This window comes from Ursus maritimus, unplaced genomic scaffold (assembly GCF_017311325.1).
Source record: "Ursus maritimus isolate PB19 unplaced genomic scaffold, ASM1731132v1 scaffold_24, whole genome shotgun sequence".
Taxonomy (NCBI): Eukaryota; Metazoa; Chordata; class Mammalia; order Carnivora; family Ursidae; genus Ursus; species Ursus maritimus.
In genome coordinates, this window is record NW_024424897.1 from 11,172,814 (window position 1) to 11,199,944 (window position 27,131).

At 39.2% G+C, this 27,131-nt stretch overlaps 2 protein-coding genes across 11 annotated transcripts in view; both read left to right on the forward strand.

Annotated features, from left to right (window-relative positions):
- The window catches only part of ABCA6 (ATP binding cassette subfamily A member 6), a 59,113-nt gene extending 53,354 nt beyond the window's left edge, over positions 1-5,759 (forward strand). For all 3 annotated transcript variants that reach the window (XM_040640322.1, XM_040640323.1, XM_008693686.2), the window contains 4 exons: positions 112-252; positions 1,660-1,739; positions 3,514-3,569; positions 3,701-5,759. In XM_040640322.1, the coding sequence (XP_040496256.1) occupies positions 112-252; positions 1,660-1,739; positions 3,514-3,569; positions 3,701-3,802 (379 nt within the window). In that variant the 3' untranslated portion in view covers positions 3,803-5,759. The remainder of the gene's footprint in view (positions 1-111; positions 253-1,659; positions 1,740-3,513; positions 3,570-3,700) is intronic.
- A 4,319-nt stretch (positions 5,760-10,078) lies between these two features.
- Positions 10,079-27,131, forward strand: part of ABCA9 (ATP binding cassette subfamily A member 9) — a 68,075-nt gene continuing 51,022 nt past the window's right edge. For 2 of the 8 annotated variants that reach the window (XM_008693680.1, XM_040640330.1), the window contains exons 1-4: positions 18,244-18,329; positions 22,866-22,965; positions 23,445-23,546; positions 25,632-25,839. In XM_008693680.1, coding sequence (XP_008691902.1) covers positions 22,960-22,965; positions 23,445-23,546; positions 25,632-25,839 — 316 coding nt within the window. In that variant the 5' untranslated portion in view covers positions 18,244-18,329; positions 22,866-22,959. Of the gene's footprint in view, positions 10,194-17,394; positions 18,330-22,865; positions 22,966-23,444; positions 23,547-25,631; positions 25,840-27,131 lie in introns of those variants that run through there. The other 6 variants (XM_040640325.1, XM_040640327.1, XM_040640324.1 and 3 more) reach the window with 6 other exon arrangements.

Sequence of the window (27,131 nt, forward strand, 5' to 3'; positions counted from 1 at the left end):
AAATAAATAAATAAATAAATAAATAAATAAATAAATAAAATCTTTAAAAAAGTAATGTAAAAAATTTAAGGGGCAGTGTTTTTTCCAACCTGTTTTCCTTCTTGCCCATAGGTGCATCGGTTCCATCCAACACCTGAAAAACAAACTTGGCAAGGATTACATTCTAGAACTGAGAGTGAAGGAAGCTTCCCAGGTGACTTGGGTCCATGCCGAGATTCTGAAGCTTTTTCCACAGGCTGCACAGCAGGAAAGGTGAAGGCGCTTTGATTATGGAGAAACTTGTTGGCCTTACCCACTCAGTGGTTTCTTTTCTGCTCCGTGAGAACTTCAGGGTGATTTGACTTCATAACAAAAGTTAGGGACCTCAAAAACTGATTTACTGACTCTTCCAGATTATAAGAGATTTGGGAGCCAACCAGGAAGCTGTGTCCCCCCCAGGAAAGCTTGGGGACAGCTTACATGGGGCTATTCAGCCATCCAAGTCTGGGCTCAGAGGAGGATGTGGAAAAATTAGGGGAAAGGAACTTCTCATGCCTGGAACCCACATGGGGCCACAGCTGGACCCATGGCATCCTCCACAGACCTCCCTGAAAATATTTAAAGGATGTAAATATTTACACCAATCTAAAAGATGTAACTATTTAAGGTGAATTCCCCTCTTAGAAACAAATAGCAATTGAGATAATGAAATAGTCTCCCTGTAACGAGTTTTCATGCCTCAAAATGAAGAATAGAAAAGTGTGTGTGTGTGTGTGTGTGTGTGTGTGTGTGTGTGTGTGTGTACACCTATATGTATGTGAGTGTTTGTGCATGTCTGTGTGTTTGGGGCGTGGGGGGCCAAGGAGGTGAAGCGAGAACTGAATTCGGAATTCCTTGGCAGGGTAAGCACACCAAAGAAGCAAGTGCTATTTCCATCTTAGCACAGTATAAATGTAATGGATTAATCGGAGGCTATGCAAGGGCAAGTAACTCAGTCCTGTCCCCACACTCTTGGTGTCACAATGTAGGCAGGAAGATCATGAGTGGCAAGGCTGAAAGGGCGGGGGCTGAGCTGAAGAGGGCCAGGCGTGGAAGTCTGGACAGGTTTAGGGCCTCCCTGGGGCATCACACTATTTGGGAATGAGCTAAGAATGGGCATGAGGTCATCCAGCTGGAAGTGACACACAGAAGCAAGATGCCACAGATCCCCGCTGGCTCCTCCTCTCCTCACAGGTCTGGGAAGTTTATAGTTAAAGCCTTTTGAACCTTCCCATCAGGTCCCTCTCTCTTAACCTCACATCTCCCTTTCCTTAGCTTTCTGGTGACAAGGATGAAATATGAGATGAATGAATCAATTGCAACCTAATTTAAACTAAGCAAAGGGATTAGTTCAGATGTCTGAACTAAGGTCAACAACAACAACAAAAGCTTTGCAGACACTGAGCATAAATGCAATTATGCTGGATTACTGCTAGAGGAATTATCTCCCATAGCCAGCCACCAAAGACATTTTAAGAATTTTCCATCAGTCATTTTGCTTCCTTTATATGTAAGCCACACATTTCTTTGCATTACTTTTATTTTCATCAAAGGAAATTGATGTTAATGTCCGTATTCATTTTGATGGTCAGTTTCTTCCCTTGAAACTCAAGGTCAAATATGACATTTTCATATTCCCAGGTATTCCACCTTCTTGGTCTATAAACTGCCTTTGGCGGATGTTTACCCTCTGTCTCAGACCTTTCGCAAATTAGAGGCAGGTAAGAGTTACCATTGTACAATAAGACTTTTGTAGCAACAGTTCGGCGTTAGGTAATAATTTCCTGGTAGTTAACTGTGTGATACATTTTAAACATATGCAAATTCTTAATGGTTTTAAGAATTCTAAGGGTAGGTAATGGTGGGATTTAAGCCCAACTGTGGTTAATCCAGGTCTCTGGAAAGAGGTTTATCTCCCGGGCAGGGACTGAAGGTATAGAAGACACACCCCTGAGCTTGGCTGGTTTTACTGTGAATTCGTAACATTAACCTCACAAAGCCCCTTAGTGGGGGATGCACTGCCTGTGTGTGCACAGCCCTGTGTGCACCACGTGTCCTAAATTACTGCTTCACTGTCTCTCCTTACACCTCCATCTCCTTCCTGTTTTCTCCCTCACTTGATGCCTTTGCTTTATATTTCACTAATAAAATAAAAGCCACAGAAAACCTTCCCCCCATGCATCCGCTTCCCTGCGTCTGGGCCGTGTGTTCTGCCTTCCTGTTACGGTGAATGAACTGTCTGTGTCTACCGCTGACGTCCGTCCCCTCCATCCTGCATGACTCTTCTTGCCATTTGAAATTGTCTATTTTTTCTCTTCATCCTCATTTTTCTGCTTTCAACTGAGTCAGTCCCAGCAGCAGACCATCATGGAGTAATTTCTTACACAGCCTCGCGGTGAAGAGCTCCAAGTTCAGTGTCAGCATCTCTCCCAGCTGGGAAACACTGGGTAAAGCTGTTGAATTCCCTGCACGTCTAGGTGATCTGTCTCTCAATGAGGGGTAATATCAGTGTCCACTTGGGCAGGGTCATTAGGAAGATTAAATGAATTCATTTGTAAAGTGTTTAGACATGTACCAGGCTGATGGTCTTTGAGAGAATATGAATCCCCAGTGTAATCCCTCCTCTCCGGACCCCCTGACTTCCTAGCTCTTCCTAAATGCTACCAGACATGCGGACTCCTTCCTCAGGACTTTGCACTTCTGATCCTTCCTGCTGAAATTCTACTGCCTCCCAATATCCAGCTTGTTGTCTCACTTCTTTCAAGTTTCTGCTCCATTCTTACCTTATAACTATAGGCAACCCCAACCACCCTGTTAAAAAAGAGTGCCTGGCACTTCCTGTTTCTTCTACCTGATTTATTTTTCCTCTGTAGTAGCAATCATCATTTCCTTTAATATATATTTAAGTCCTTATTTATGTAATGCCCATATTCCTGCCACTAGAATGCAGAGTTTTATACACAAAGGCAGGGTTTTGTTTTCCCTGCTACTCTGTCCCTGGTACCGAGCGTGTCACACACACAGAAGATTCTCAATGTGGTGAACTGTGAATACGTGAATATGTAAATCTGGTTTCCTGGCAGGGACACCCAGCATTGAACTGGGTACAGCAGATAAACTGGTTGAAGCCAGTTACACAGAAGCATTGGGTCCTTTCAAAGGGAAAGGAATTAGGATGGAAATCTTCCTTGTGTATAAGAATGTGTCAATCAATGAAGTAGTTCCTCAAGGAACTTATGTTTCCCAGGACACATAGACTATGTAATAAAATGTATCAAAATGTAATATGAGAAAGTTCTCATACCAAGATTAATTTCATTTGTATTTATATTAACTCTGTGACTTTTCATGATTCCCTTCTTTCACCAAACATTTGTTTATTCAGCTTTATATTCTATTGATATTAATAGTGTGTATTTTTATTTTTTATGACTTTGAAAAAATGCTTGGTAATAAATTGTAAGCATCTACTAGTAATCTTTTTTTTCCCCGCAGTGAAACATAACTTTAACCTGGAAGAGTACAGCCTCTCTCAGTGCACATTGGAAAAGGTGGGTCTGCTTTTATGGTTTGTATCATTCCTGTAAATTTCACATGAAAGTAACATGCATATTTCCTATTTATTTGGAAGACAATAAACAACTTGATAATTCTTTTTCCTTCTGTGATGTCTCCTATTTAGGTATTTTTAGAGCTTTCTAAGGAGCAGGAGCTGGGAAATTTTGAAGAAGAAATTGATACAACCATGAGATGGGAACTCCTCTCTCCTTCAGACGATTTTTAAAAGCTCAAACCTAGCAATTCTTTGCATCATATAAGCTGATGTTATATGTAACAATTGGCGGTATATATAATTTTAAAAATCATCAACATCGATGTCAGGGTGTATTTTGTATATTTGGTTAACAAATGAATAAATATCAAAATTATTCTTCCCCTTAAATTTAGGAATGATAGAAAATCTGTGATGAAGTCAATACAAAGTATTAATAAAGTTACTCAAAGACCAGATACCAGGTATTGTGGAAATAAAACCACAAATTTGGAATTTTTTTGAAATACAGCTTCAAACATGGCGTATCACTTTGAAATATGACATTTACTAAGCAATTCCCTGGCAGAAATATATGAGGGGTTTATTCAAGAGCCAGAAGCTGCAAGATTGCTGCACACCTTTGGGAAGTATCAGGTTTATGAGTTTGCTTTAAAATACAAGTAAAACCCAAGAGTCTTCCTCTGAAGCCTTTTCGGAAATTGTTTTGAAATTCACAAAATTAGGAGTCCATTGGACTCACCCATGAATAAGCACGTGCTTTGGAAAAGCATTCAAACATACCTTGTGAAAATAAGGAGCATGTGTTCAGATTTTGAAGATTTTGAATGTTCTTTCATGATTGTGGGGGCTTCTGATCTCCCTCATCAGCTCTTCAGTAGTTTTCTGTGTATAGTTGACCCTTGAACAAGATGGGGGTTAGGGGTGCCGAACCCTCTGTGCAGTCAAAAATCCACGTATAACTTTCTACTCCCCCCAAAACTTAACCACTAATAGCCTACTGTTGACTGGAAGCCTTCCCAAAAACATAGTCAATGAATACAGTTTGTATGTTATATGTATTATATGCTGTGTTCTTACAATATGTCAGCTAGAGAAAAGGTGATGTTATTAAGAAAATCATAAGGAAAAAGTACATGTACTGTATTGTACAGTAAAAAATCCATATAGAAGTGAATCTGTGCAGTTAAAATCCATGTGGTTCAAGGGTCAGCTGTATTTACTGCTCTTTTTAAATCACTTCCTTCTTACGTATGTATATGTGTTTTTATATCTATACACATGGAGGCATAAATCATTTGTATTCCTAAATTTTAAAAATGTGTATGAGCGTTACATGTAATTTAATTTTTTCCTTAAATAATAGCTATTTCATTTTGAATATCAGGAGAAAATTTTTTTGAAGACCAAGTAGTATTCTTGATGCCTTTTTTTGGTTTTTTTTTTTTGGTGATATGTTATATAACTTAAAATACATTGTTATGCTCATTGAAGAATTTTTGTATAACAGAGAAAAACATAGAAATTGAATAAAATTGAATGAAAGACTCAACACACTTTTTCCATACCAAAAGTTTCTTTTTTCTTTAGTATATCTTTTACATAGGTGGAATCACTGCAGTATATATAATTTCTTAACTGTATGTGCATATTGGCTGATATAACGTTGAAATTGTTTTAATTTACTTTTAAACTTATGGTGAAGTTCCAGTTTTATAAGTTTGTATTTTATTTTGTGTTAATTATTTGTATTTTTTGTTCATTTATTTTTGTGTTTTGATCTTTTTCTAATCCATTTTTCACATAGTTATTTTATCTGCATATATTACATATCATAATTATATCTAAAACATTATGTTTCCAAATCCATGATAAATAATCAATTGCTTACTGTTTATTCAGGATACTTTAGTGCCCTATAAAGGCAAATTCATATCATAATGAGAGTTGGGTTTAAATTATTTCTAAAATTCAAGCAATAAAGTCTCCTGTCTTGCTCAATTGTATAAGATCACAACATATGTAACCATTTCACATAGTAATATGATGAAATCTTTGCTTATATTCATTATAAATTATAAATTTTCTCAACTGTTGTAGAAATATGTTTACAAAGTACTGAATAACCAATATCAGATGTATACATATTTTAAAAGATTAAATTGGACATGGTTTGCTAAATCCATCATAATATGGGTGTTTTTGAAAACTTGGGTTTTTATTAAGAATATATTCAAGAATATATAGATACCCATATAGGGAAAGAGATCAGAATAAAACAAAAGAAAGGATTTTTTCAAGAGGAAGAATAGTTGTATCATCTCTAACTCTGTTGTAGACAGGTCCTTGCTGGTTTTGTTCATTATTTTCCTACTATACTCCTTCCAAGGGAGACTGACCACTGTGGACTGCATCACCAATTCCCCACTTTCATGGTTGGCTTCCAGTTGGGTCTGACCAATCCAACAGGAAAAAGCAACGATAGATGTGAAGGTAGAAGAGGAAAGAGGTCAGAGGATCTCTTCCCTCCTGCCCTCGTTTTAGTTCCAGATCTCAAGCAGTAGATGTACCCTTCCAGGCCTATAACGTTTGCCCTCCTTCAGTTACATGCATCTGCTTCTGGCCCCTCTAACACTATTGACCCCAGGAATGTCCTACTCTTACCTTGTCCTTCTCACTTCAGCAAATCATCAGAATTACCATTTTAGGTGTTTGTTCCTAGTTTATGGCTCTACTGGCTTCTGTTCCAGGTAAGCTGGTCTTGGCTGCAATTCTCTGTATTCACTTGCATAAAAAGAAAAGAAAAGAAAAGAAAAGGAATGGAAATGAAAGGAAAGGAAATGAAAGAAAAGAAAAGAAATGTATATATATATACTGGTCTCTGCCCCCAGTTCCTTCTAATATTTGGTCTTGGACCCCAGTTCCTAACACAGAGCTCCTAAGCCCTGGGGGGTCCCTTGGATGATAGAAGTATCTTTTGTTCTAATGAGCAGACTCTGGTGGGCTCCAGGATCAGCACTGGTCACCAGAAAGACCAAGCCATTATTAGAAGCTTGGTACTTTCAGCCCCATCCCTATTCTCCAGAGGTGGGAGAAACGTTGGAAATTGAGTTGATAGCCAATCATGCCTATCTGATGAAGCCTCCATAAGAATTCCAAAAATACTGCATTCAGAGAGCATCCAAGTTGTTGAACATCTATATGCTAGGAAGAAGGTGGGTGCATCCCAGTTCCAGGGTGACTGAGGCTGCTGTGCTTGGAACCCTTCCAGACCTTATCCCGTGTATCTCTTCATCTGGCTATTCATCTGAATCCTTTATCATATTGTTTATTATATAAAAAACCAGTCAACATAAGTACGTGTTCCCCTGAGGTTTGTAAGCTGTCCTAGCAAACTGTCAAACCCAAGGATGGGGTCATGGGAACCCCATTTATAGCTGGAAAGTCAGAAGTAGAGGAGACGACATGGGACTTGTGATTGGCACCTGAATCAGAGGCAATCTTGGAAGACAGGGCTATTGACAGGTGGGATCTGATGCTAACTCCAGACAGATAGTGTCAGATAAATCAAATTGTAGACACCCAGCTGATGTTGGAGAATTGGGCAGTTTGAGGGGGAGAAAACACCACCACCACACATTTGGTGTCCAGAAGTAAAGTATGAGAGCAAAGGAAAACACAAAGGAAAAAACAGTTTTTCCTAGACATTTGGTGTCAGTGAAGTGGAATTTGCTAGAACTGCTCTGGGTCATGGAAACACGTGGTTTGGGAACAGAAAGAATGGAGGGCAGAGATGAGGAACCCTTAGTCTCTGGATGGCTACCTAGTCACTCATAGCATAAAACTGCTGCTGCTCTTTCATCAGTTACTAAGAGTACAAGTTACCTATGAATTAGAGATGAGAGTAGACCCAACAATATGCAAGGAAATGTAAAATAATAAGCATGTTCAATATACAATCTCTTGGCTATTATTATCTGTAATAGCTCAAATAAGAGTTCTGAGTTGGACTTTGATGTTGGAACAATTTCAAATCTGGGTCAGTCTGAGTTTTGGCCCCTAGCCTCAAAGCTGCTCAGAAAGGGAAAAATTATGCCAGGAAGGTACCTCACCAAAGAGGTAGTCATTGTGGTGGATGGAGGGCAAAACCAAAAAACTACTAAAACCAGGGAGTATGAAGTGAAGGAGATGTCTCATTTTGTGGATCAAATTATCAGCTTCCTGAAGAATCTCTACCAAAATGGACTATGAGAGTAACTAATTTGGGGTCTGTCTTTGGTTTTGAATGTTTCAGAGTGGAAGAGCATGTCTCGGTTGATACAGGATCTGCAGCCCACTATTGAACAACCACAGATGGTTATATGTGATCCAGACACACAGAAGATTATTCCTGAGGGATTCCTGGTGAACTGGACAAAAGCCACCATAAGGTATGCTTACCTGAGAAGGAAGACTGCCCGACTCCCCCTATAACTGCCAAGTGGAACACTTCAGATGAAGCAGCTGACATGCTTTGCAGGCAAGCCGTGTGGGACTGGCTTTATAGTAACTAGGATATTCGCCCACTGAATATGCCCATTACCAGTTATGGTAAATGCTGTGATTAAGGGGGCCCCTGTTACGTGGGCACCCCATGGGCACTCTTGCAACATCGAGCCGTCTGGGAAGTTTTATCAGAGTTGCTGCCTTAGCTTCCTCATTTGGATCTTACTGATACCAAGGTCACCAAAGTAATTAAAAAGAAAATGGGAGAGACGGAAAGGAGAGTCAATGGACTCCACCCAGCAGTAAGGACGTTTTTAGATGGTTATTGAAAAAGGGATGGATGTGGTGGACACGGATGGTGTTGAAACATAGGTGTTGATGCAGCATTATTGAAGCTTGTATGCACCAGTGAAACTCCGCGTGGGTCCCCCATCACTAGCAGGCCCCAAACAGGTTCTGTCCATTTACCCCACTTTGGAGGAATTTAAAAAGCCAGAGAGCAAAGATTATGTGAGAAACGCCACCCATAATTGCCTGAGGTATAGAGTAAGCAGATTAATCAAAGTAAATATTGAAGGAGAGGCCAGGGTCTTCTGGCCCAGTCTGGTGGGGACCCAAGGCCATAGGCACATGTGTGGATAAAATGGCCAGAGAGAGGAAGGAGAGGAGGGGAAACTTCTTGGGGGACTCCTTAACACAGGAGTCAATGTGCTGTGATTTGAAACCTGTTGGTGACACCTAAAGGTGGCTTAATTTAGATCATGGAAGATATGGAGATTAAAAGGTTGATGGGATTAAGGTGAAAGTTTAGATGAAAATTGGGATTTCTGAGCAAACTTTATGTGAGGTGGTTGGTTTTCCTTTACCTGACTGTATTAATTGGGTGGGTATTATGTCGGACTAGCAATTACTTCCCTACCTAATACTGTAAATAGAAGGCCTGAAAGTCCGCCCTCAGGCCAGTCTTAATTGGACACGCTCAATGGGGACCACTAGAATTTCTCAAGCCTACACACGTGGTTAATTTAAAACATGCAGAATACCTGATGGGCAATAAATTACCTCTTTAATCGATGATATGTTAGAAGCTGGAACGCTGGCAGCAATGAATTCTCTGTATCATAGCCCTCTGGGGCCTGTGGAAAAGTCTTATAGCTCATGGAGACTAACAGTGGACCATGGAGGCTTAAATAAATTCCAGACACAGTTTCAACCACCCACAAAATACAGCAGGTGCCCAGTGATTTTTTTTTTTTTCCAAATGCTTTCTTCTGTATCTCAATCTTGGAAGAGACCCAACCGTAGTTTACTTTCACGTGGGAAGGATCCCAGTTCACAGTCACTGTGCCATCATGGGTCATCTGAACTCAACAGCTTACGCTCAGAAGGGATGTGGACCTGATACAGGTCTCCAGGGTAGTAATACCCCACATTGATGACATGATAATATTGGAAACTAAGAGAAGGCTGGGGATGGATTTGAATGCAGTGGTGATTTACATTTATGCAACCAAGACTGGTTGATAAATCCAGCAAAGGTCCAAGGACCTGCCCTAATGATAACATTCTTAGGAACAACCTGGGTAGAAGCCACCCGGGATATTCCACAAATGACTTTTTCCTAACCCCTAGGACCGAATAAGAAGCCCAGCATTTGGTTGCTTTATTTGGATTTGGGGAATGCATATTCCACATCTGGGAGTATTACTAGTTCCTTGAAAGAAAGCATATTTGAGTGGGAACCCAAATAAAAGTCTGAATCATAAGAAGTGGTAGGTCCCGCAATGCTTTTGGACTCCTATGATTCCAGATCTCAAGGCTGGGGTTTGCTCTGAAGCTTTGATCTCTGAGGGGTCCAGGAAACATCATTGATTTTCAGTTTGCTTAGCTTTTTTTTTTTTTTTAAGATTTTATTTATTTATTCAACAGAGATCGAGACAGCCAGCAAGAGAGGGAACACAAGCAGGGGGAGCGGGAGAGGAAGAAGCAGGCTCATAGCGGAGAAGCCTGATGCGGGGCTCGATCCCATAACACCAGGATCACGCCCTGAGCCGAAGGCAGATGCTTAACCGCTGTGCCACCCAGGCACCCCCAGTTTGCTTGGCTTTTCATTATTGTTAGAAGCAAGACGACTGAGGTAAAGACACTTGATTTTAAATCTTATTGGTTTAAAACTTAACATTTAAATTTGAATACCTGCCTGGGGCTAGTGGCTACCATATTGGATAATGCATTTTTAAAGTTAATCAGTATTTCTGTCCTCATCCTGAACAAAAAGATTTCAAGGGAGCTTAATTCTGATCACCTCTCCTGCTTCTCCCACATAATTACTGTCTGATATCTTAGTCCCTATTGTAACTAACATCTTCCTCCCACCCCAAACACAAATTAATCACTGTCACCATTATGTTGCACAATCAATATTTATTTAGTTTATCAATATATTTATTAGTTTTCAACAATCAACTACTTCCTTCTGGCTTTAGTGTTTTTCTTCTTGAGGAGTATCTATCAGTTCTTTCAGTGATATCTATAAAAGAGAAATCCCAGATTTCGTTTAAAGATGTGACTCTTTTATCCTTACACATGAATTATATTTTAGCTGCCTTACCAATCAGCCTTTGTCAAACCACCTAAAACTTAACTGGCTTAAAATCGCAATCTTGTTTTAGCTTTTTTATTACTGTTTCATTTCTGACATCCGGATATTTATTTTTCTTTGAATTTTTGTTATATTTTATTCATCCATTTTATGTCTTTGCTGAGGGAACAAACACAATAGCATAGTCCAGCAACTGGTAGAAATCTTGTGGTTGTCTTTTAAAATTATACCATGTGCTCTTTTGGTGCAAACAATCAATTAAAAGATAACTGGCCCAACATTTCCTCCAGCTTTTTAGGTTTTACACTAAGCAGACTGGGAAGCTTGCAAAAGTGCTCCCGGGGTGGGTTTAGAAAAATAATAATTGTACGTCGTAAGCAATATTTTTCAGTAACAGAATAGATTCTTGTTTGATTTTGTTCAACAAATTAATTTTGTTCTCATTGACTATCTTTTACAAAAAGGCTGAGCTTCTGAGCTTCTTATATAATAGTAAATAACTGCTGTGAAGGAAAAAAAGTTCCTGCAAAATTCTGGATATATGGATTTAATCAAATATCTAAAAGATACATATAGGAAAGATTGGTAACCAAAAATATTGTGGACTGAGGCTTGGATTTCCTAATTGATAAGAGAGAAGGAGCTGGGATTCCCCTCTCCATTCAGATTTGCTGCACTGAGATTGGTATCTACCATGACTAACAAACTCCTTTTCACATACTGCCCAGAGATATTCCCCCACTGTCAACAAAAGTCAAAGAGAAATTCAATTGTCAGTATTGCGTAGTTCTTTCAAACCCAGTGAGCTGTGTTTGTGCAGCTTCTGCAAATCTATCTATAGCTTGTCATGACGTACTTATAATTGGTGGTAATGTTCAAAAAGCCCCGGGCTTAACAGGCTTACGTAAAGTAAAAAGAAGGGAGAAACTCGTATAGACCCGATGACTTCCTAAATTCAAAACTGGTGAATAGAAGTAAAAATATGAAGTCATATTTAATTATACATTAGGCAAATTACCTTTTGTAGAAAGAATGAAAGAGCAAAAATGTCACAAAATTCAACGATACGTTTACTTTTGGTATTGCTGTTTTCGTCACTGAGCTGCCAGTGCTGAGGCTTGTGTCCTGAGTTTGAGTAACTCATCTTGTTTGGTAATTATGTCTTTTCTTGCTTGCTCATTTTAAGCATTTTCAAGTCTTTAACTCATGATTTATCAGATTCAGTAGCCATTGATCCTTTTTTTTTGATTCACCAATGATTTTAATCAGCGATAAACAACTTCCGAAAATATGTTATATAGAGCGTCAGTTCAGAGGCAAACTTCACAAATTTTCCTTCTGTGTTACGGAGTCCTACCAACCTCTGCAGGGCTCTCAGCATGACTTGAGACTTACTAACACGTCTAAGGAAAACTTCCATTCTTCCCTTTCAAGACTCCTAACACCGCCCTCAGTTGCCAAGCACATCTGTTTGTCGGTTCTTAGAATTTGCCTTCTGCTTCACAGAAAAATAAATCTTAACTCTCATGGGGTGAATTCTTTACTTCGTGTTGTTGTATTTAAAAATTCACTCAGCCCTCTCTTTCGCCTCCTTTTTCCTTGTGACAAAGAAACTCTCTCATCTCCTGTGGAAGACTCTTCTGTCATCTGGTTCTGACCCAGTCCTCTCTCCTCTTCCCACCAAGAGAAAGCAATGCTCCATTTGTTACTTGATTTTCAGCATTTCCTTTCTTACTTTCCCCTCTAAACACCACCTTTAAAAAAAACAAAACAAAAACCTACTCTTGAACCAAGCAACTCATTTTGGCTACCACCCAACCAATGGCCTTTCTTCCATAACCAGGCTTCTAGAAAGAATACATCATAGTTTTGTTTTGTTTTTGCTTCCCTATCTCACACCAGCACCATACATCTAACGCTCAAAATATATGTACCGAGCAACTTTCATGCCCTAGGCTCTGTGATATGAACCATAGTGAAGCATCTGTGATACTCCTCAGATGTTTACAGCCTATGGTGGGAAAGAGGTCAGTATGATTAGAGTATGGTGAGGTACATACTACCATAGCAGTACATGGTACCACGGGAGCCCCTGAGAGGGGCATCTAACCCACATGGTACGAGGGTCAGGAAGGCTCCTCTGGGAGGAGAAGTCAGACCCAAGACCTGAAGGACAAGTAAGAATTAGGAGGATAGTCATTAATTATTACTTATAACTACTAGGTCTTCCAACGATCATTTGTAAGGTCATTATGGGAAGGCCAGTTGAGAGGAGGGGTTGATTCCAGGGGAGCAAACAGAGGTAAATGAGAGTATGATGCATTCGTTTAAAAAAAAATTAGGGGTGCGTGGGTGGCACAGTTGGTTAAGTGTCCGACTGTTGGTTTCAGCTCAGGTCCTGATCTCAGGGTTGTGAGATTGAGCCCCGTGTTAGGCTCTGTGCTGAGGGTGGAGCCTGATTAAGATTCTCTCCCTCTCCTTCTGCCCCCTCCTCTGCCTGCATGCTCTTTCCCTCTCAAAATAAAAATAAAAATAAATTTAAAAAATCATGTCTAAGTATGTCTGGGGTTGGAGGAAGGGTTAAGGCAAAGGCAGGCTGGAGAGAGAAGCAGTGACCAGATGATAAAAGCCTTGTGTACTTTTGCAAAGAAGCCAGGACACTGTGAAGGAAGCGATGGGAGAGACATAATAAAAATTGTACGTTGAAGAGATTTATGTGGCGTGAAAATGGATTACTTTCCAGTTTTTTTTTTTTTTAAAGATTCTATTTATTTATTTGACAGGGATAGAGACAGCCAGTGAGAGAGGGAACACAAGCAGGGGGAGTGGGAGAGGAAGAAGCAGGCTTATAGCGGAGGAGCCTGATGTGGGGCTCGATCCCATAACGCCGGGATCACGCCCTGAGCCGAAGGCAGACACTTAACCGCTGTGCCACCCAGGCGCCCCTACTTTCCAGTTTTAAGACAGTAGATAGGAAAAAGGTAAGATAAAGAAAATCAATCTCAAATACCTAATAAATTTCCAAGAAAAAAGAATAGAAAGACTAAAAGGGAAGCAATATTGGACCAAAATATTAGCTGAGAATTTCCCAGAACTTCAAAACAAAACAAAACAAAACAAAACGAAACACACAAGTTCTTTGATTGCAAGTGGCCACAGAGTGCCATGCAGGACCAAACACCAAAGCCTACACCTAGGCACATTTTTGTGAAATTTCATACATTTGCCACTAATGAGAAAGTCTTAAAATAACCTAGCAAGAACAACGAAATACCTTAAGTTAATGAAAATCAGAGTTAGATAAGCATACTTATCAGCAAAACTACATGTGAGAAGGCAGTAACATTATTTTTTAAATAAATAATTTAAGGTATTTTCAGTCGTGGTCAAAAACAAAAGCATAAACAAAAAATCCGGAATGACAGAGTAAACAGAAATATAGGTAGAGAAGAAAGGACAGATTTATTAGTCAATATACGAATGGCCAGAAATTATATTAAAATATGCTTGACATCACAAGTAACCTAAGAAATGTACGTTAAGTCATCAAGGTGGTAGTATTTTTTTTTAATCAATCAGATTAGTAATTTTTTAAAATACCTATAATTTCCAGGTGGGTGGGTGGGGTGGGTGAACTAGACAAAGGGGATTAAAAGTACATTTACTGTGATGAGCACTGAGTGATGGATAGAATCATTGAATCATTATAGCATACACCTGAAAGTAATGTTATACTCTATGTTAATTATACTCTAAGTAAAAAAAAAAAAAAAAAACAAGAAAACAACCTATAATTTTCAGTTTTGCCAAGGCTGTGGAGAGTGTAATTGCTACCATTTATTGAGTGCTCACTCAGTGCTTGGTACGGGCTAAATATTTTACATGTGTTGTTTCCTTTAATCCTACCTCAAATTCTAGGTTTTCAAACCCTAAAAGACCATACTGCATAGTATCATATCCTCTGTATCTTACAGGTGAGGGAGCTGAGGCTCCTGGATGAGTCACTTGCCCAGCATTGCATCGCTTGTAAGGAGTAAAGCTTGGGCTTCAAGGCCAAATATCCTGGCAGACTTGTCCCATAGAGGGTGGCATATGGACATGGAAATCACAGGTCATGGGGGAAAGATAGAGACTTAGGCTGATTTTTCCCCCTGCCAGAGTAAGGCAGGTTCAAGTATGTTTGTCACATGTAAGGGTGATCACTAGTAGAATGAAAGACTAGAAAGTTTTCACCCATGGGCTTTCCACAGGAGAGGAGAAAAGGACAAGGGGAACCTAAGAAGAGGAACAGAGAAAAAAACATGATCAGTGTAGAAATGGAGAAATAGGGAAGCCCCAGTAAAGCTTAGTTTAGAGACTGCAGAATGAGATGACTGGACAAAATGACTTGGTTATTCCAGGGACTTGGATCTCTCACAGAAAGTAGAAGATTTACAGACTAGGTGAAAAGAAAAATAAAGTTATACTGCTTCAAGAGACATCCTGTAGGCAGATGACAGAGGTAGGTAAAAATATATCTGAGAAGTGCAAATGCAAGTAAAAATCAAGGGCAGGGGGCGCCTGGGTGGCTCAGTCATTAAGCGTCTGCCTTTGGCTCAGGGAGTGATCCCAGAGTCCTGGGATCGAGCCCCACGTCGGATTCCCTGCTCCGCTGGGAGCCTGCTTCTTCCTCTCCCACTCCCCCTGCTTGTGTTCCGTCTCTCGCTGGCTGTCTCTCTCTCTGTCAAATAAATAAATAAAAATCTTAAAAAAAAAAATCAAGGGCAGGAATATTTCGTACAAAGGATGTTTCAATGCAGGAAGAGAGAGAAAGAGAGCACAAAACAGGACCAAGTAGAATACGTTTCTTATACTTAAAAAAAAACAAAGAGAAATTTTTGGAGAGTATTTGCCAAAACCCAAGTGCAGCTACGCAGCTGGGTCTGAGGAAGGACAAAAAGCAAGAACAGCAAAGTTCCTGGGAAACATGCAGATGTTTTCAGTCTCTATCTCTCTCTCTCTCTCAGGCTGCTGGGTGGCTCCACTCTTCTTCCTTTGCAAACTGGGTTTTTTTTCTGCTTTTGCACACAGTGTTGAGGCTGCACATAGATCCACGGAGCTAAGTACTCTGTACAAGCAGCCGGGAAAGAATTCAAAGGACTGTTTCACACCATATGAAATCTACAAGGCTTCTGGCCCTGGATAATATTGTTGCAAAATATATGAAGCAAAAAGTGAGGCAAATTATAAAAATGTATGTACCTAAAGTGAGAATCACTGAGTGAACAGAGACACACACAAATGAGACATCATAGCATTTGTTATTTAAGCTACAAATTGGAGAGGGTCTGAATATTTTACCCAGGATCTGCTACTCACCAGCTGTGTGAATTTGGGCAAGTCATTTAAAGATTTTATTTATTTATTCGACAGGATAGAGACAGCCAGCGAGAGAGGGAACACAAGCAGGGGGAGTGGGAGAGGAAGAAGCAGGCTCATAGCGGAGGAGCCTGATGTGGGGCTTGATCCCGTAACACCAGGATCACGCCCTGAGCCGAAGGCAGACGCTTAACCGCTGTGCCACGCCCCTGGGCAAGTCATTTAAACTCTCTGGGCTTCATTTTTCTCATCTGTAAAATGGGGGTGATTATAATAGCACCTACCTGATAAGATTATCATGTGGATTAAATGTGTTAATATTTAAGTGTGCCCTGCACGTCGTAAGTGCCATATGTGGTTGCTTAGTAATGATCTTCTGCATAAAATCAGTGCTATTCCGTTTTTAAAATCCCAAGAGGATGATTTTTTTTTAATCGGCAAGTGGATTCTAAAGCTTATTTAGATGAGTGAAGACATATGGCTTCATTGAGGACATGTTGAAAAGAAGATTAGTGAGAGCGCCCTTGCTCGGTTATAGTGGTACAGAGATTGCAGCGTGGCACATAAGGAAGAAGCCAACATTTTGAAGGAAAAGAATGGTGTCTAAAGGGGAGTGGGAGGGACAGGCTTCTAGTTATGGCATGAATAAGTCATGCGGATGAAAGGCACAGCATAGGGAATACAGTCGGTGGTATTATAATAGGGTTGTATGGACAGATTGTAGCTATGTTTATGGTGAGCACAGCATAACACATAGACTTGTCGAATCACTATGTTGTACACCTCAAACTAATGCAACATTGTGTGTCAACTCTGCTTCAATGAAAAAAAAAAAAAAAGAGAGAGAATAGAGTCCAGGAGCCCATGAGCTCCAGAGGCATAAGCTTCATCCTTGATACAAAATTCTTCTAGGAAAAAAGTTACTGAAAAGCATTTCCTCAATTATATTCTCTGTTTACAAAATGCGGGCGATGTTATTAAATGTGATAATTTTGTATCTTCTACAGAAGACGACAGACATGCAGAAACACTCAGAAGTTTTGGTTTTTGTTTTGTTTTTTAAGTTTGACAGGTTCAAGCATTAATGAGTTCGATCTGCCTCTGTTTTGCTTGCTGAGCAATTTCTGAACTCACAGTTGGCAAAAGAGCACACGTGATTGAATAAACGTGGAGGGATGGGAAGTAGGTGAAGAAGATTTCATGTAATTACCGTAGACAGTGGGACACAGATGAGTCCATTCGATTTAAGAATTGCACACACAGCACATTGTTCCTCCTTCAGTTGTGTATTCAGAAAGCAATCACAGCGCAGAGGCACGGAGCAGACTTAGGGCGAGCAGAAAGAGAGTGGCCCTTTTTCACTTTTCTTTTTCAGCCAAAAACAAACTCTATGCATTATAAGCAGTTTTGGAATTGCCTTGTCTTCAACTTAAATGAAAAGCTCAAAGAAGATAGAATGGCAACTCTCACCTGTTAAAAATGTGTCTTGAAAAATATGGAAAACTGGACCTACTCAAAGCCAGCAATTGGTTATAGAGAAAGTGGTTTGTTTGCTGGGATTTGTTATGGAAAGAACAAGCCGGTATATATCTTGGGAATGCAAGTGCTTTTACGTGATGTTGCTGAAAAGACGCCTGCTTTGCACTCCAGGAGAGATGCTGTGGTTGCCTTGCATGCAATAGAACTGAAATGCAGATAAAAATTCAGAGTTCATGGTTTTTACCCTGAAAAAACTGCATGGCTTCATTGCCATATTTCTATACCTAGGTTTTAAGAACTAAAGTGGAGTGTTTTGAGTTACTTTCTGACCTGATTTTATATTGATAGCTATCATTTTTTTTTAATCTTTTCTTTTTCTACCTCTCTCTGCCCTGCTTTTCTCTGAACTGTCTCTTTACTTACCTTTCTTTAAAAAGACTGTCCCGGGGGCCCACTCTCCCATTAGGGCCTTGTATGAAAAAGCTAATTGAGAAAGACTAGATTCTCTTTGGTTTGATGGCTCCTAATGTTTTGATATGTCCAGCCAGCCATCTGCAACTACAAACTCCCTGCTGAGTTGCTGGCCAGGAGACAAAGAAATGGAAAACAGCAAAGAAGTCACCATGTGATGTGAGCCCCAGAGTTTTTGGCAGCCTGGCTGAATTAAGACCATAATCCTTTTTGGAAATCATTCTAAAACGGAACTATTCACAATAAACATGAAATTAAAAGCATGATGTAGTAGTGACCCAAAAGGAATGTGAATTCTTCTCCAGGACATGCAGAGACCTGTGGATGAACTGTTTCTAGATTCTTGCTCCAGCTTTCCTGAGAGTAAGTTAATCTCTAAAATTGTGATTGTTTTGTGTATGAAACTAACTTATGATTTCAAATAGGGAATGCCAAACATTTGGATGGGAACTGGTAAATGTGGTAAATTATTAGTTGTTTTGATTTTCCAAGTCATCGAGTATTTTATATTGTATGGCTAAAAAACCTAAGTGGGGTTTGTTTGTTTTTTTTTTCATTTTCACCCCATGACTAAAGCATATTTGGACAAATAGCATATATTATCTAAAAGGGTATTGAGTGCACTGAAAGGAATATAACTTTATGTTGCCTCTTTGCAAGTATGTTGGGCTGTTTCCCAAGTGATTTAGAATTACTTATTCTTTTTTGTTTATTTTCACAATTACAGTCAGAAGATTTGCAAGCACTGGGGGTGGGGGGTGGGAGAGGGACACAGGATTTTCTGAGTTTTCAATTGTTTTAACTGGCTTGAGAATATTTTCATGAAGAAAACTTAGGGCAGTATTTTTATTGACTTTGTTTATCATACTACAGCTGTGGGAACCTTGATCTAATTTGTTGTGCAATGTGTTTATTTTCTGAATACGAGGAATTCTATGTGGTGGAGTGACTGGCTTTTTATAGCCACGTTATTATTTCTAGATCACACGACCTCCTAATCAGAGCAATTTAAGCTAGTTAGATGTTTTGTGCTCGTTTGGTGAATAGTAATTTTTCTCCCTGATATTTAACATCAGGATGTGTAGTGGGGAGAAAAAAATCAGTCTTAACAGACAGAAATAAATAACCACAATCGTGACAGATCATGTTACTTTTCTGTAGTCATCAATAATACTTTCTACCACACGCATTCCTCCACAGAAAGAAAGGAGAGTAGGCACGTAGGCAACATATTTAACCCTCTCAGATACCACAGTTTACCAGGGCACTGATTTCTTAATTGGTAATGTCGCGGTTTCGTTTGAGTTGGGGTCTCCAGGCCGTCACAGCCTGCAACGGTGACACTATCGTCAGGAGCTCATCCTCATTGCTTCTGAATCCCTTTGTTCATTTCTGGACAATTTCTGTTCCACAAGTGGGCACCTATAAAGGCAACTCTTTACGTCCTAAAGCCCTCGTCCTTGTCTTAATCTCAGTCTTCACGCTCTCAGGTTCCTTTTGTGCAACTTGTGTTAATTTTCTGTTGCGGCTGTAACAGATGACCATGAACTTCATGGCTGAAAACAAAACAGATTTATCATCTTACAGTTTGGGAGGTGAGAAGTGTGATGTGAGTCTCACTGGATGAAATTCAAGGTGCTGGTAGGGCTGCATTCTTTCCTGGAGGATGCGAGGGAGAATTCTGTTTTCTTGTCTTCTCCGGCGTCCAGAGGCTGCCCGCATTCCTCAGTTCATGCCGGCCTTCCTCCATCTTCAAAGTCAGCAATGGGTTGAGTCCTTTTAACAGCACCTCATGCTGATTGCCCTTTTTACTTCTCTTTTCCACTTTTTCGGACCCTTGTGATTACATTGGGTCCCCCTAGATAACCCAGGATTATCTCCCTGACTTAGAGTCCGTTGATTAGAAACCTTACTCCCATCTGTTCCCTTAATTCTCCTTTGTCATGAAATGTAATATATTCACAAGTTCCATGATTAGAACGGGACCATTCTTCTGCCTGCCTTATTCCTCTTCAATTATTCCTTGCCTTTCAGGCTGAAATGGCAGGTGTACAATATTCCCTGTAATATACAATGATTAGGTTTTAGCTCTGCCTTGAGTAAGTGATCTTCCCATTTGAGCTGCCTCCTGGATTCCAGTAGGGACCAGCGTATTCATGGCTTTGCTCTTGCCCCATGGATAAGATCAGCATTAGCCCATGAATCTAGTAGCGAGAAACACCTTATTAGTAATATGATGGAAGAGACAATAGCAATTCTATGGTTTCCATCCCTCTTCAATATGGCATCAAAGGGAGACACAACGACCCCCAAAACCCAGGTCATGTTGACCAACTGACTTGTGCTCTAAGCTTTGTGCCAAAACTCAAGCCATTATTCTTGGAATATTTCCTGGACCAATTCCCCTCCTACAATGTTGGGTTCTGTTAACTAAGATTACACCTTATGTTTTCTTTATTGACTACGATAAATCATGGGCATTTATGTTTTACAAATCTCAGGGTAATTTTGTTTTTCTTCCTGATGGGAAAATAATGAGATAGACTTCTTGCAATTCAATTATGGAGCTCATTCTGGGAGATACACTAGTAATTCTTGGACTGCACTAAGATGACCATATAAATAATTACATCATGCTACCACTACCAGATTGAGCGTTATATCTGGAATCTGCTGCCTTCACTAGAGTTGAAAGAGACCATTTAATGGCTGTTAGACTGCTATGTCCTGAATGGTTGTTGTTATATACGTTCTCTATACATAATGTCCTCTGCAAAAAACTCTATAAGGAGTTGCTAATGACTGGGCCTACTTATTGGAAACTGACAGTCTGGCTGACTGGTAGACCTGTGTGCAAGCCTAAAGGCTAATGCTCTCTCCCTGTGAGCCTAAGCCCTTACATGGAATACCCCCAAGGCCAAGGTTGAGCCCATAAATCGGAGGCAATGGATGACCGTTCCACTGACAACTGCAGAGCAACATGGGTGCCTGCAAATCATCAGGCCTAAATCGTCTCCAATAATATACTGTTAGAATGAGTTCCAGTTCAAGAAACTCCAAATACAAATTTATCTGATTCGCGTGTTTGTTGTTTGCTCACCCTCTCTCCCTATTTCTACCTCCCACCTATCCACTCATATGCATGCGGGAGTAACAGCCATCATCGATCTGAAATTTATTTTAGGTGCTCTTTTCTACTGGCAATAAAATGGGGCCTGCAACTTTGCAAGAATCAAATTTGTCTGTAATGACATGACACATAACTCTTTACCCAACAGACCCTACCACAATAACTATATTTTTCTGCTCAGACTTTTCCAACAAATAGCACCTTCACACCACTGGGTCCAACTCTGGCAGGGTCTCAGAATTGGACAGCATGAGAAAGCACAGAACTTCAAGAGGTTCTCTCTATTTTTCAGGACCTTTTTCACCACTTTCACTTCTTTTGAGTGAAAATCCAACATGGCTATAGGGTGAAGACAAAATTGGTTAGGCTGTTTTTATTCTTGGCATTTTCAACTCTTTTCAATTCTACTTTTTGCATCCCACCCATACATCACCTAAGGGTTGACTTTTTTTCCCTCCTCATCTTTGCAAATATTCTTTCCAGTGGATGCACCTTATTTCTCTGCCCACACCCAAATGAGGTGCTTACCCCAGCTATGGAAGCTGCAAGGGTGGTTCTCTTTGCACCCTTCATGGGCTTGTCTTTCTTGAGAATTCAGTTCATTAAGGTCTTGCATCTGTGGTTTTTTTGTTCATGCTATGGGAAATATGGTTTTAATTGTGTTTGTGTTGTGTTGTTTCTTACCATTGGTGTAAGGATGTTCCACATTGTTCTATATCTCAGCTGGGGACTTGAACAAAATGATATCATATTCCTGCAGATTCTCATCACTTCCCTGACATTCCATGAGGTGGAACCAGACGCCAAGCTTCTGCCATGGCCTTTAGCCCTACCGGTCGTTTCAAGCGAGAGAATATTGTGTGGGTTTCAGGGATTTCTTCATAATTTTAGATTAAATTAATTTTCTCAATCTTTAATTAATATGCACATTGTACTCAGGAGAGTCGAAAAACTTTTTTGTGTGTATTCCTTAGTTGGAGGCAAAATTTAATAATTTGGCTGACATTTCGTAGGGAAGTATCTGTGGTTTGGGGTTAAATCCTATTCTAATTTTATTGCAAATAGAAACTTCTTCAGTGTTCTTTGTGTTTGTCCCTTTGGGTAGCTTTTTCAAAGGAAAATGGGCAAATCACTTTTTCACTTCCACTTTGAAGATATCAGGCTGATTTTTGTTCCATTATAAACTGTTTACTCATTCCTTCCAGAACGACCCCACCTCTACCCTGACAACTTGATTCTAATTTTCCCCTCTATCCTTTAATTTGAAAACTATCATTATTTTTTGTCATTGTATTTGGTACTTGGGGAGCCTTTCTGGAAAATATACATGTCTTCCCATTTCCTCGAAAGATTAATTTCCATTGGCCTTTTTACAATGTATTTTCTCCAATATATTTTTCTCCCAACTATTTTTTTCTTTTTTCTGGGTCTCTCTTTACCAAATACTTTACTTTTGATCCTATGTTTTTCTTTCTACTTTATGTACTTTTCTCTCTCTCATCATTTTTAAATGAGCTTTAATTTTCTTTGAAAATCTGGCAAGACTATGAAAATTTTCTCTGTTTCATAGATTTTATGTTCTTTACTGACTTCAAGGGCGTTTTTAAATATGTAATTTGCTTTTCATTTCTTCTTCCATTCTTGAATTCTATTATAGTCGTTAAATGGAAGATTTAAAAACTTTTCTTCTGTTTATTATAATAAAGTTTTCTTCTGAAAAATCATATATTTTCTCTGCCTCTTGAGAGTAATCTTTCCTTATGTTCCAGCGTTTGGGGGCTCCTGATAATGACTGCACAGACCAAAGCCCGTGGCTAAGTAGTCTGAGTGAATCCCTCCTCGAGCTCCTCACCCCCTGTCTGGATGTTGGTAACATTTCTAATCGTGCTCTAAGTGCAGAATTGATCCACACAATCCTTAGACAAATTTCGATAACAGCATTAACACAGTGGTTAAAGTGAGGTCTCCAGAACTTGGTCATCCAGGTTAAACTCTGGTTCTGCCACTATTAGCTGTATTTGGCAAGTCACCTAGCCTCTGTGTGCCTCCTATCCCTCATCTTTTAAATGGGGAGAATATTAGGATCTATCCCAAAGCCTCCTATCCCTCATCTTTTAAATGGGGAGAATAATAGGATCTATCCCAAAGGTTTATTATGAGGATTAAACTAATTGATTTGTTAGTTAACTTGAACTTCCCTCTGTATGTTTTTAGACTTCTGGCTCCCTTTCCTAAACACGCAATTGGAAATAGCTGTTACGATGTTTCTTTTTGGTTTGATTGCACAATGTTTCCTATTTCAGACCTTCACGTTTACTTCCTTTACTTCTTTATTTTAAAACAAACAGGTCAGAATGAGCAAGAGGCACATAAATGTGGGTCAGCAAACGTGGGCTCTCCTCTGCAAGAACTTTCTGAAGAAATGGAGGATGAAGAGAGAGACCTTCTTGGTATGGTTCAGAGTCTACACCTTCTCATTTTAAAAGAGGAGAAATGTGTTTTTTGGGACACTGCAAACAGCTTGTCTTCATTATTTAATGTTTCATATATATGTTCTATTTTTAACCAACAGCCTGGAAAATTTTTCCAATTCTAGACTTTGCTATTATTTCAAATGAGAGTCCTAATAATAATAATAGAATATAATAAATATATTATATTATATAATATATTTTATATATTATATGTTATATAATATATAACAAATATATAACGTATTATATATAATACATTATATAATATATTTTATATAATATATTATATAACACATTATATATAATACATACTATATATAATATATAAATACAATACATATAATAAAATAATATAATACATTATATAATATATTTTATATATTATATATATAATATATTTTATATATTATATATATAATATAATAAATATATTATTATTTTATGTCTGACTAGAGGCATTCTTTACATAATTGATATTCAGAAGCTCCCTGAAAAATAAAACCATGTCTTTGTATTGCAGAGATAATAATTCTTAACATCTGAAGTCATTAGAAACTCATGAAGGAATAGGTACAAAAGTTAAGGGTCAAAGTCAAAGAAAGAAGCAAATTTCATCCATATTTAATCTAGAATTAAAAAAAAAAAATCTCCAAAAGACAAATTGTAGCATTTCTACACAACTGTACTAAGGCTATAGACGATGTCAATTTGAGAGAAGTAACGGGTATATAAACAAACAGAAAAAGAAAATGGCATTTTGAACTTTTGCTTCTATTAAGCCAGTACTGAACTTTCTTCCGATCAGAATGATCAGATATACTTTGTGTAGAAAATTAAGTAAATTGAGAAAAAAACATTAAAAAAGTTACTTTTAACTTAAAAAAATCACTTATAAAATACCCATCGTTCAAGGGTTAATGTATTAGCATTTGATCTTATGAACATTGTGTGTGTATTCTTTCAACAAATACATATTGAATGCTTGGATTGACAGTAAATAAAGTGTACAAAAATCCCTGCATGGAGTAAAGATTATATAAGTATAAATAGAAAAGCTGGCTTCTACCATATATAGATGTGTTACTTCCAACCTTTTAAATGTTTTGGTTTTTTTAAAGATTTTATTATTTATTTGACAGAGAGAGACACAGCCAGCGAGAGAGGGAACACAAGCAGGGGGAGTGGGAGAGAAGCAGCAGGCTCATAGCGGAGGAGCCTGATGTGGGGCTCGATCCCAGGACCCTGGGATCACGCCCTGAGCCGAAGGCAGACGCTTAACGACTGAGCCACCCAGGCGCCCCTACTTGTTTTTAATATAAGCATCACATCTGTCAATTGATCTATCTCGATATAGAGCAACATACATACTAAAATAAGGTCCAATGGTAAATAAGATATTTTAAAGCCCCTGTATTTAGAATCGAAAGTATGTAATAGGGTCTCTTCTTCTTCTTCTTTTTTTTATTACTATAGGTTAGTCACCATACAGTACATCATTAGTTTTTGTTGTAGTGTTCCATGATTCATTGTTTGATGAAATAGGGTCTCTTCTTAACACCAGACTTCAAATGCATTCTGTTGCATTTCCAATTTCGGAATGTTGTCACAATGACAAAGATTTTTTTAAAAATTCTTTTTATGAGCAGTATTTTAGGAGCAGCAGATAAAAATAGGACCTCACTCCTGTTGATGAGAGCTGGAAACCAATTTCATGACACCTAACATTGCTCTATCATTGACACTCCGGTGTCAGCGTGACTGTAAACCCCTGGGTCATTCCTGAAGCAACCAAGCCTCTAACACTCACATTAAAGTATGATAAACTTAGACTCTCAGGTATAACTGGAATCAGTGCCACAACTCTCTCTTGATGGGTGATGCCCATATTTCAAAATATGCTAATCAAGGGGCAAATGAAAGCGGAAACACTTGGAGACCGGGAGACAGGAAAAAATGGTCCAAGCTACATAACAAAACTATATGTTTGAAGTTGTTCATGGATGATTTATCTGTGGATGAGCAACTGCTGATTTGCTTCATTTTTCTCTCATTGCTGTGTAGGAATGGTTTTTCACATTTCTTCTAGTATTGTTTGCATACCGACTTTCCTCCAATTTACATCAAGTTAATGACTTTCCTCAATTGCCTGCAATGAATCTGGGACGTGTAGATAATTTTAATGATTCTAATTATGTGATTGCATTTGCACCTGAATCCAAAACAACCCAGGAGATCATGAACAAAGCGGCTTCAGCCCCATTCATGAAAGGTATGTTCTCCAGCAGTTCTTGGTGTTTTCCTGATTTGCAAAACACACAAACTGATTTGGGGATTTCCTATTATCCTCATTATAGTCCATATCAAAGTGAGACAGTCCGGTATTATTCAAATATATGTTAGTGAGAAGATTCTGGAAATATTGCACAGTGTTGACAGCATGGTTTTTAAATCTCTTCAAATACATAAAAAATTGAGAGAGAAATTAGATGGCAGCACCAAGAAATCATGGGCAGTAGTTACCAACAAAACTGGACGGTAAGGTGTTTCCCCAAATCCCACAATATAAGTGGGTGGGGAAGAAGCACCAACAGCTGCCAAGCCTGCATGGCATCTCTCCCTGGGGTGTTAGGAGAGTGAAGGGGAGCAGTGGGGGATCTGATGGACCTGAGAAGAACCTCTGGAGAGGAAGACAGTACCCACTGGAAAGCAGAGTAAGCCAATCTGCAAACAACCAAAACCATTTTCAGCTACTGTACTGGTAGGGTAGTGTTAGACTGTTACTCCAAAGCTGTGACATATGGGAAGTGGGATATACCAAACGAGTAATTATGGAATAGTCTCTTACTCTCACCCCTGTGTCTTGAAAACCCAGGAGTCTCAGTCCTGGAGGAAAGGAGATGCAGGGTCTGGGACAGGAAATTTACAGGGTAAAGAAAAATTTCATAATGTATTAAAAGAAAAAAAATGCTTTTGGAGAATGGTACAAAATCAGTTCTTCTTGGGGCGCCTGGATAGCGCAGTCGTTAAGCATCTGCCTTTGGCTCAGGGCGTGATCTCGGTGTTCTGGAATCCAGCCCCACATCAGGCTCCTCCACTGGGAGCCTGCTTCTTCCTCTCCCACTCCCCCTGCTTGTGTTCCCTCTCTCGCTGGCTGTCTCTCTGTCAAATAAATAAATAAAATCTTAAAAAAAAAATCAGTTCTTCTTATGAAAATTCGTATATAAAGGGAAGATACCCAGTATTTATCCTATATGAACTGTACTAGTGGATAATCAAACAGAGGACGGAGAGTACTGTTTTATAAATGGTTTCTACCAGGAAAGAAAAAACAAATGATGGCAATATAATGTCACCATTTTGAAACTCCCATTGAATTAATGGATCTAGGCTCTGAGCGTCCATGGCTGCTAATAGTATCACCAAACATCAGATCATCGGAAATCCTGACACTCTGATGAAAGAAAACACCACCACCTATAGTCTTGCCAAAGGGATTTGACCAGAGTCTGATGAAGCCTCTGGAGGCAGCTGCCAGATTGCAGGAGATGCAGAGGGTTAGGA